The 11607-nt window shown below is 45.6% G+C and overlaps 1 protein-coding gene across 1 annotated transcript; it reads left to right on the top strand.

Moving 5' to 3' along the window:
* The first annotated feature begins 768 nt into the window (after positions 1-768).
* Positions 769-10117, top strand: LOC117445819 (fetuin-B). Its single transcript, XM_034081693.2, has 7 exons — positions 769-1053; positions 2271-2381; positions 2988-3075; positions 7360-7526; positions 7994-8101; positions 8631-8717; positions 9526-10117. Exons 1-7 carry the CDS (start codon positions 820-822, stop codon positions 10063-10065), a joined length of 1335 nt encoding a protein of 444 aa, XP_033937584.1. The 5' UTR covers positions 769-819; the 3' UTR covers positions 10066-10117.
* Positions 10118-11607: the final 1490 nt, after the last annotated feature.

Raw genomic sequence — 11607 nt, 5'->3', positions numbered from 1 at the left:
GATTAGAGCATGGGAGCCCAGTTCAACTGTTTGCTGCTATGTATTAAGGAAATATAACAAAAACCATTGCATTGCATTGCATTGATTAGAAATTCATTCATATATTTTGTTGTGTGAATACATCATAATATTTGGAGCTAAGAGGTTAACCATTGCTTTTGAGCTAAATACAGTCAGATAAATCATCTGAATTATTTTTTGGAGGGGGCTTTTTGGGGGAAAATCAAGACAGAATACACAAATATCGGAGGTAGAAGGTTATAATACAGCAGCAAGTCTAATGCTGAAAGTAATTAACTCGACATAAGAGAATCATTAACCCAGTTCTGTCTGGTGGATCACAAATTCTGCCAGATTTGTCTACCAGTACAGCAGACCAGACTCACAGTGACCCCTTGTGGTTATATCGTTATAGTGCAGATACAACATATGACTAATTCCTTGGTCCAAGACATAGTGTAAATGGGCATTATAGCATTAACAATTGTGTTATATATTTACTACACTTAATTTTTAAGGGCTAAAGCAGATCACCGCCTGCACCTAAAAATAAGAAATCCCATTTATGCATGCATTATTTTTTGTTGAAATGTGTTGTTCATTGTATTTGTTTTACAGTGGTTAAATAACTCACAGAGACATGCATTCACAAATAACAGTCCTCTGACATCAAATAAACGTTGTCCTTGGCATCATTTCAACATCTGTGTGCTGTTGTGATTCCAAAAGTCACTGCAGAGACCAAATGCAAACAAAAGAGAACAAACTTGACTTTAAACCAGCTCAGTACTTCAGCTCCTGTCTGGAGCCACTGCCACCATGGACACATCTATCTGCAGATTATTACTGCTATTATCCCTGCTATCTATTCAAACTTTGTGTGTGTACGGCGAGGGTTTGGATTTATCGCCCATCCAACTTGCTCCCATCCCCTGTAATGACAAAGCAGTGGAGAAGCTGTCTCGTCTTGCTGTCACTTACATCAATGAGGATCGCACTGACGGCTACAAGTTTGCCCTCAACCGTATTGCAAATGTCCACCTGCATGCTCAGGTCAGTAAAGAGGCAAATGCCCAGTGGGAGAAGCTGCCTGCTGTTGTTGTAATATTCTGTCAGCGGGTGATTTGTTCATGTTTAACAAAGGAAAGGGGGTGGAAAGGTTATTTCCCCTTCTGTTGCTGAAAATACTAAACATCCGTGTGAAGAAGGGAAGTCTCATGTTGATAGATTTAACCAACCGTGGCCAATTTTCATGTCAGTGGGATCCTATTTGAGAAAATGTGTGTTTTGTTGTCACAAATGACCGTGCACAGTCAAAATTCTAATCAGAAATCACCCTCTTACATTTAACAATGTGTCGACTCTCACTTTGGGGAGATGATAATTAAATTAAACTCTGCTTCAAATACCTATTGCGGTCCCCAGACCCTAGTTTGGGAACCACTGACAAACACTTGAAAAATAGCTAGTTAGTGCACCACCACGAAAGACTAAAAACAAAAATAAATATGTGGTGTTCGCTGTGAATGCATGCCATCAGTGCATGTTGGTTATAATAAATGTTACAGTGAAGTTGATGTACAGAATTGTATATTATGAAATCAGAATCCAACTTCTTCATGCCTCATGAAAGAAGCCTTTAGGACTCAAGCAACAGTAGAAGTCCAGGTCTTTTCAGTCCAGGAGCTCTGGGACAGACTTAACACGACAGGCTTTATGAACTTCATGCTGTCAGCTGCTGAGGGCTATTGTAACCAGACTGGGATAAATCAGCATTCAAGAGGCTCACTTCAACTTCATGACCTGAAAAGGCTGCCATTACAAGTGCTCAAATTGTTGTCATTTGTTTTTAATACCACCACTAAAATCGTCCAAAGTGTTATAGGGAATCCCACACAGTGCCTCATAAATGGTTCCTTTAAAATATGAACACATGGAGGCACTTGACAGATTTATTAAACAATAGAACCTCTGATATAAACCCTCACGATGTGAGGGTCTAAGGACAGAGGGTGTCGTATTGTCATACTGATATTCTGTACAAACTGTGAAAACCACTGAGACAAATGTAACATTTGTGATATTGGTCTATATAAATAAACATTGATTGATTGATTGATTGATTGATAAATAATACAATATGTGCAAAGGTTCCATTTATTTCATAAACAGAAAGTCTGGGCCATATAACAGCATGATTGGAACATCTGAGCACACAGCAGTGTTTGTACATCCTCTCTTAGTACCTGTGTTTGCATTGTGCCTGTCAGGGCCCAGCGGGCAATGTCTATTACCTGGACCTGGATGTCCTGGAGACCAAGTGTCACATAGGCAGCCCAAAACCATGGAAACGCTGTGACCTCCGTCCATTCATGGAAACAGTACGACACACACACACACACACACACAAAACACACACACACACACACACACACACAAAACACACACACACACACACACACACACACACACACACACACACACACACACACACACACACACACACACACACACACTGTTGTAAGGACTGTCCCTGTAACCCACTCTGTAAATAGAGCAGTGTATATCTTGATTGTGAACACATTCATTACCTTTCTTTTGAATGTATGGTTTAGATTTGGATTCAAGCTCATTTCAACCCGTATATTCTACATAACAATTGACTAATTTGCCTCAGGGGACTTTCTGCAGTGTAGCCCCTAATCCTTAATTTTGACACTTGAGCTGGACTAAATTCTGAACCTAATTCTAAGCTAAAACTTAACCGTAATACCCAACTCTTTTCCCACAAACAGTACATCTAAGAAGAAATACACAACATGTTCTCACTCAAGGTATACAGCTTTGGTTCCTACACAAAAACAACAGAACACACACACAAACTCAAAGTTTGACTTGGATTGTTACATGCTGTCAAATCTGTGTAAGCGGCATTAACCGGAGTCTATTGTACATGTTATATTCTATTGTCATCGTATTCATCACAGCAAATCTCTGGAAACTGCAATACCACCATTCTGCACACACCAGAGGGATACTCCTATCTGTACAGCTACGACTGCACTCTGGTCCCAGGTATGTTAAAACTATTGTTTAGCATTATAAGGAAATTGCAAATAATTTGAATTTCTCCACAGGTATTATTTGTGCAAATAATATAGCTCTGTTTGACAGCTCATCAGAGAAGATATTTCTCTTTGAATAGACATTGTGATTACAGTTGAAACTAATAACATTAATAATGGCTTACTGCCACAATTAGACGTTAACTGAGCCTTAAAGGTGGGGTATAAGTTTGAGAAACCGGCTCGAGATACACTTTTTGTTATATTCCATGGAATGCTCTTAACATCCAGATAGCAATGAATATCTAAAGTGCTTTGACAAAAAATCCATAAAAAAACGTCATCTGTGGAAGCCGTAATACTGTACAACAGTTTAGCCGGCCGGCAAAACGGATTGGATTGCCACCCTGTCTGTCAGCCTTCCATCTCGTGCACGCACAAATGTATCTCGTGCCCTCATTGGGCGTGCATTGCGCGTTCATGTGTGTTGGAGGAGGTGCTCTGAAAGGAAGTCTGAAGGAAGGGGCGGATTCTTTTCGGCTGTGTACTTTCAAATTTTAGTGCACTCGAGCCGGTTTCTGAAACTTACCTACCCCACCTTTAATTAATATAATTAGCCACACCTGTGCATTTCTCACTATGACAAATCAAATAGTTGGCCATGGAACTGTTGATTAGTTTCACCCTATTGTCAATCGGAGATTCAATATTTATTTGTATATCGCCTAAAGGCCTGGAACACCTTCCCATCTTAACGCTTTATCCATCCATCCATCCATCTTCTCCCGCTTATCCGTGGTCGGGTCGCGGGGGTAGCAGTTCCAGCAGAGAGCCCCAAACTTTCTTTTCCCTGGCGACATCAACCAGCTCTGACTGGGGGATCCCAAGGCGCTCCCAGGCCAGCGAAGAGATATAATCCCTCCACCTGGTCCTAGGTCTACCCCTTGGTCTCTTCCCAGCTGGACGTGCCTGGAACACCTCCCTAGGGAGGCGCCCAGGTGGCATCCTAACTAGGTGCCCGAACCACCTCAACTGGCTTCTTTCGACGCGAAGGAGGAGCGGCTCAACTCCGAGTCCCTCCCTGATGACCGAACTTCTCACCTTATCTCTAAGGGAGACACCAGCCACCCGGCGGAGGAAACCCATCTCGACCGCTTGTATCCGCGATCTCGTTCTTTCGGTCATGACCCATCCTTCATGACCATAGGTGAGGGTAGGAACGAAAATGGCCCGGTAGACAGAGAGCTTTGCCTTCTGGCTCAGCTCCCTTTTCGTCACAACGGTGCGGTAAAGCGACTGCAATACCGCTCCCGCTGCTCCGATTCTCCGGCCCATCTCACGCTCCATTGTTCCCTCACTCGAGAACAAGACCCCGAGATACTTGAACTCCTTCACTTGGGGTAAGGACTCATTCCCTACTTGGAGTGGACAGTCCATCGGTTTCCTGCTGAGAACCATGGCCTCAGATTTGGAGGTGCTGATCCTCATCCCAGCCGCTTCACACTCGGTTGCGAACCGATCCAGTGAGTGCTGAAGGTCGCAGACCGATGAAGCCATCAGAACCACATCATCTGCAAAAGGCAGTGGTGCAATCCTTAGTCCACCGAACTGCAGACCCCCCCCCCCCACGACTACGCCTCGAAATCCGATCCATGTATATTACAAACAGGATTGGTGACAAAGCGCAGCCCTGGCGGAGGCCAACCCTCACCGGAAATGGGTCCGACTTACTGCCGAGGACCCGGACACAGCTCTCGCTTTGGGAGTACAGAGATTGGATGGCCCTGAGTAGAGACCCCCTCACCCCATACTCCCGCAGCACCTCCCACAGTAACTCCCTGGGAACCCGGTCATACGCCTTCTCCAAGTCTACAAAACACATGTAGACCGGATAAGCGTACTCCCAGGCCCCCTCCAGGATCCTTGCGAGAGTAAAAAGCTGATCCGTCGTTCCACGACCAGGACGGAATCCGCATTGTTCCTCCTCAATCTGAGGTTCGACAATCGGCCTGACCCTCCTTTCGAGTACCTTGGAGTAAACTTTCCCGGGGAGGCTGAGTAGTGTGATGCCTCTGTAGTTGGCACACACCCTCTGATCCCCCTTTTTGAAAAGGGGGACCACCACCCCGGTCTGCCACTCCTTCGGTACTGTTTCCGACTTCCACGCAACGTTGATGAGACGTGTCAACCATGACAGTCCCTCAACACCCAGAGCCTTCAGCATTTCCGGGCGGATCTCATCCACCCCCGGGGCTTTGCCACTGTGGAGTTGTTTGACGACCTCAGTGACCTCCCCCCGGGAGATTGGTGTCGATCCCCCGTCATACTCCAGCTCTGCCTCTAACATAGAGGGCGGAGTTGTCGGGTTCAGGAGTTCCTCAAAGTGTTCCTTCCAACGTCCCAACACTCCATCAGTTGAGGTCAACAACGTCCCATCCTCGGGCCTGTCGGTACCTTGCAACTGCCTCGGGAGTCCCCCGGGATAACAAATCCCTGAAGGCCTCCTTCTTCAGTCGGACGGCTTCCCTGACCACCGGTGTCCACCAGGAGGTTCGAGGGTTACCGCCCCTTGAGGCACCTAGGACCTTGAGACCACAGCTCCCCACCGCGGCTTCGGCAATAGAGGCTTTGAACACCGACCACTCTGGTTCAATGTCCCCAACCTCCACAGGAATGCCCGAAAAGCTCCGCCGGAGGTGTGAGTTGAAGGCCTCCTGAACTTGGGCCTCCTCCAGACGTTCCCAGTTCACCCGAACTACACGTTTGGGCTTACCAGGTCTATCCAGAGGCTTCCCCCGCCACTCGACCCAACTCACCACCAGATGGTGATCAGTTGACAACTCCGCCCCTCTCTTTACCCGAGTGTCCAAAACATACGGCCTCAGGTCCGATGATACGATAACGAAATCGATCATGGACCTTCTGCCTAGGGTGCTCTGGTACCACGTACACTTATGAGCATCCTTATGTTCGAACATGGTGTTTGTTATGGCCAATCCATGACTAGCACAGAAGTCCAGTAACAAACCACCACTCCGGTTCAGATCAGGGGGGCCGTTCCTCCCAATCACGCCCCTCCAAGTGTCTCCATCATTGCCCACATGTGCGTTGAAGTCTCCCAGCAAGACTAAGGAGTCCCCTTCAGGAGCCCCATACAGGACTCTTTCCAGGGTCTCCAAGAAGGCCGAATACTCTGAACTGCTGTTGGGTGCATAAGCAGACACAACAGTCAGAGTTTTCCCCCCCATAACCCGCAGGCGTAGGGAGGCGACCCTCTCGTCCACTGGGGTAAACTCCAACAACGAAGCACCTAACCGGGGACTTGTGAGTATCCCCACACCCGCCCGGCGCCTCACACCTTGAGCAACTCCGGAGAAGAATAGAGTCCAACCCCTATCCAGAAGTAAGGTTCCAGAGCCGACGCTGTGCGTAGAGGTGAGCCCAACCAGATCCAACTGGTACCGCTCCACCTCCCGCACAAGCTCCGGCTCCTTCCCCCCCAGAGAGGTGACGTTCCACGTCCCCAAAGCCAGCTTCTGTCGCCCGGGTCTGGTCCGTCGAGACCCTCCGCTTTCACTGCCACCCTTCTGGCAGCGCACCCGACCCCATCGATGTTTCCCGTAGGTGGTGGGCCCGCGGGACGGAGAAGCGGAGGTGTTGCCCACGTTGCCTTTTCGGGCTGGGCCCGGCCGGGCTCCGTGGCAAGCCCGGCCACCAGACGCTCGCCGACGAGTCCTCCTTCTGGGCCTGGCTCCAGAAGGGGACCCCGGGCTTCCTCCGGGCCGGGTATCCTCACTTCCTGTGTCGTCTTTCATGAGGTCTTTTGAACCAATCTTAGTCTGGCCCCTTGCCTGAGACCAATTTGCCATGGGAGACCCTACCAGGAACACAATGTTCCAGACAACACAGCCCCCAGGTTCATCAGGGCACACAAACCTCTCTACCACGGTAAGGTGCTGGTTCTTCAGAGAGGCCTTAACGCTTTAATTCATTTTAATTTGTATAAGAAATCTTAACGCTGCAAGCAATTATTTCCTTAATTCCAGCTAAAATCATTTTAAACACCTGTGTGGGAGTACTTTTAAGGGCTTTATGAAATTATCAACGAGAGACTGTTTAAAAAGATAATTTATTTAATAGAGCCAGCTATTACTGAATACTGATAACCACTGCTTTTATTTAATACCTGTGCATGTCTGCCTATTATATTCTACTGATAATACCTTGTTAGTTGTCATTTCAGAGCAGATATAACTATTCAATCTTTTATATGATCCCTTTCTGGTCCCTGTAGATGCCCCAGAGAAGCTCCAGCAGACCTGTCCCACCTGCCCCCTCCTGCTGCCTGCAGATAGCCCACAGGCTGTGGAGGCTGCCCGGGCCACTCTGGACTCCTATAAGAGACAGTCCACAGTGGGAGCAGGGCTGGGAGTGAAGAAGATCACCCGAGCTTCAGCACAGGTACGCCTGCATCTACAGTTATTAACTCTGACTGGACACACAAAGCTGATTTCATTACACAACAATGTGTTGAATATTACGTTTATTGCGAAATGTAACACGAGGTAAATCTCTGGGTGTACATGAGCATATGGAAAAGTGCACCTTTGAGCTCCTGTGTGCCTTTATTTCTCCACAAATAACATAATGATACAGGCTGAGGTTGCAGTGAATGACTTGGGGCACTTTAGACTTTACTGTCTTGGCGGCCTTTTGTTTGGGAAGAAAATATTAAACATATTAGTTTACTTGGGGTGTTAGGGTCAGAAAATTGGTCAATAACTTCCCTTGGGTAAATGTTTTGGTGCTCTAAAACATAAATGATGACAATTTCTTAACATCAATCATAGTCCTTTCTGTATCTGCCCTTATATGTGTGTTTATTTGTGAAATGTGCCCTTTTCTGACCATATCACTTTTGTATTCAGGTTGTGCCAGTGAAAGCCAGCTTTGTGGAGTACATAGTCCAAGAGTGTCCAGAGGGAGTGACAGAAAGAGGCACCTGCCAGAAACTAACAGTGGAGTCTGACACAGAGGTACTCAACACAGAGGGAAAACAAGAGACTATCTCGGCACAACAAAACACACTCTATTAGACAAGTCAAATGTTAAATTGGTTTAACACTGAAAGAAATCACACAAAAGCTGTGGTTGCATAAGTGCAATCTTGATTGGGAGAAATGTGATTGAACAACATTGTCTGAAGAGGCTCCATTAATTAAAAATAAATGGATCCCTATGCCTGACAACCTGACACTGTTATGACACAAATTAATGGTGTTCGGAAAACTTAATAATAATAATAAACATCAATCAGCCAGTTGACTATCACTTATGCAGCTCCTGGAAGTGGTACTTGAAGACATGATTGATCCGTTTTTCTAGTTATAAAACTGACACCACTAAAAGGCTGCAGTAATTGATTATTTTATGAAAGAAGCCTGACAACTCTTCAACTTTTATTTATTTATTATTTTACAACCCCTGCTCTATCCTGTTGCTTTTGGTCTTGCTGTGACCCAGTATCATAATGAAATTGATGAAATGTCTCATCTCTTCTCTCAGACTGCAGGTTTCTGCGCAGGATCTTTGCACGGAGACATGGGCATCCACCCTGATGTTCAGGTGTCCTGTGAGATGTTTAAAATAAAGGTACAGGAATTGTACAATCCCAATCAGAAACAAGGGTTTCACCTACAGTACAAGGATTATCCTTTGGTTTGTAGGTTAATTATCGTCAAAAATGTGTTACTCATCGTATCCCTGAAGGATTAACCCAAAGAGGTAGTGAGACCAAAATAAAAGTTACTGTTAAGATCTAAAACACATTATATAATCATTCAAACTCCATTATTCTAAATACTGATGCTAACATATTTCTACAGTTTGTTAGAGCATTCAGTCAACATGTGGACCTACATTTAAAACCTGGTTTAAAGACCACCAATATACCAAAAAAGCAGAAGTAAGGATTATTAATCACAGCTGAAAAATACATGTAGACCTAAAAAGATAACATTATTGTTATGAAAATTCAGCAAAAATGTTACATGAAATGCCAATCACTTCACACTGTGGGGCTGCAGTTGGGTTGTAATAAGCTGCTGCCTCAATGAGATTGGATGAATGTTTTACTCTCTATTTTGTTTCAGATGTTACTAAAGCAACCTTTAAAAGGATAATTCAACTCTTTCTGAACAAATGCCACTGGCCATATAATTATTCCGTCATATCTTGTGTGTTGTGTCTTCTAATATACATTTTTCTTGTGTGTGTTTGTTTAACTTACGCATGAGATTCAAAATTGTATGGTTCTGAGCTATAATTACGCTGTCTTCTCACTCCTTTCTAGAGCTGTGGTTTGTAATGCAATATTGCGTGACTGGAAGTCTTTTTGCAGCCAGTGAGAGTGAGTTTGTCAAATATCAATTTGGTCTTGATCATGTCTTCTTGTTTACAGAATGTCGATATCCTTAGACCAGTGCAGCCTCAAGGTCACGACATCCCCCAAGACCCTGAGATCCCGACCTTCCCTCCTCTGATCGAAGATCCAACATATGATCCACTGCCTATTCCCTTTGACCCCACACTGCCCCCTGCTGTTCAACCAGAACCCTTTGACCCCACGCCCATTCTCCCTGTGCCCTTTGACCCTGTGCCCTTGGACCCTGTGCCCTTGGACACTGTGCCCTATGATCCTCCTGTTGCCAACCCCTCTATCCCCCTTTCCTCCTCTTCAAGTGAGTCTGATGAAGATCTAGTAAACCAGCAACAGCAACCACCAGGGGCTGACCCTCTTGCCTCCTCCTCTGAAGAGATAGGAGGGCCCATAGCTATGCGACCACCCTTTAACTTCCGCTATCAGAAGCGTGACCGCAAGAAACGGCAGGCCCTAATGGAGAACACAACCTCTCACAACCCCACCTTTCTGTCTGATTTCCCCAGTGGGTCTTCTCCTTTCCGCTCCTGTCCGGGTCCTGCTCGATACACCACTGTTTGACTGGCACTGCCAGAGAAGGGGTGGAGCAGTAAAATGCTCTGATGGCTTGTAATGATTTGTGGAATGTTATCTCTTCTCCTTGGCCCCTTAAATTAACTTTCTGCTGCTAGTTTTATACATCTCAAAGTGGCCAAAGCTTAAACTATATTTAAAAATAGCTTCAAATATTTGAACAATTTGAATAAATCTTTGTTTGAACCCCAGCTAACAGTCTGATAATGCTAACACAAAAATAACATTCGTCTTGTTGTAATAGTTTCAACAATGCTCCAAGGTTGGTGTAAGATTATACTCGACTACAACAAAGGAAAAGTCATGGTGTATTAGGATTCTTCACCACATGGCCAAAGCTTTGCCAAATAGCTTTCAGGCAACCGACAATGTGCAAAGCTCAGGGAAGCTTTAAAAGCTGCAGTTAATCAAAGTGGGCATTTGTCAACACAGAAACTGTTAGACAGAGCAAACTAACACAGAGAAGATAAGTGAAGATGTAATAAGTCATCCTATATGTGGCTAGAGCACAGTCTAATCCTAAATAAACAAAAGAGCCCTGTGATTTTCAGAAACTGGCAATGGCAAATAGTCTACAGAGACGTATGTTCGGAGATGAAAAATGACCAAGATAGAGCAAAGCCCCCAGGTAAAAAAGCTGCAGTCTGTCTTCATTTATAAGACAGTTGAAACTCTTTTGGGGACAGCACAGTACACGTTTTTTTTTACAAAGGACAAGGGGTTTGTACGGAGCCCTGGAGGGTTCATTGAGAGAAAAATAAATAAAACGTGGCCACGCTTTAGTAACTCGTGCGCACGAGTTAATAAAGCATGGCCTCGTTTTATTTAAATTGAGGGATTCCTGTCCGTGACTCACAGAATCTGCTGCTGCCCACAGCTGTTTTATAGAAGGAAAACATCCTTCACTTTATGAAATCTCTGTGGCACCAGTGGCCTGTACTACGAAGCAGGATTTGCTATTTACACTATTCATTCATGAAGTAGGCTATGACGCTGCGCTGTCCGCATGCGTCTCCATGTTTGTGATTGGTCAAATGTTGGTAACCCCGTCCCTTTCACGTGAACGCACTCTCAGCCGGACAGAGAAACCCTGGTTGATTTGCTGAGTTAATAACCAGCTTCGTAGGACCGTTTAGCGACATCGCGTTTGTTAGGGTTAGTTAAGCCGGGTAAATCAAACATATCCAGGGTCTGTTGAACTGGCTTCGTCGTACAGGGCACTGGAGGCAGTAACGTGTAACCAAGCAGAATCTGAGAAGAGCAGCACCAGCTGCAAAGAGCGGTGCCTTTTACTGTTTACTTCACTGAAGGTGCAGCCTCAAGGTCACGACATCCCCCAAGACCCTGAGATCCCGACCTTCCCTCCTCTGATCGAAGATCCAACATATGATCCACTGCCTATTCCCTTTGACCCCACACTGCCCCCTGCTGTTCAACCAGAACCCTTTGACCCCACGCCCATTCTCCCTGTGCCCTTTGACCCTGTGCCCTTGGACCCTGTGCCCTTGGACACTGTGCCCTATGACCCTC

The sequence above is a fragment of the Pseudochaenichthys georgianus genome, chromosome 4 (assembly GCF_902827115.2).
Source record: "Pseudochaenichthys georgianus chromosome 4, fPseGeo1.2, whole genome shotgun sequence".
Taxonomy (NCBI): Eukaryota; Metazoa; Chordata; class Actinopteri; order Perciformes; family Channichthyidae; genus Pseudochaenichthys; species Pseudochaenichthys georgianus.
The sequence above is the reverse complement of the archived record's forward strand: the minus strand, read 5'-3'. Positions and strand labels throughout refer to the sequence as shown.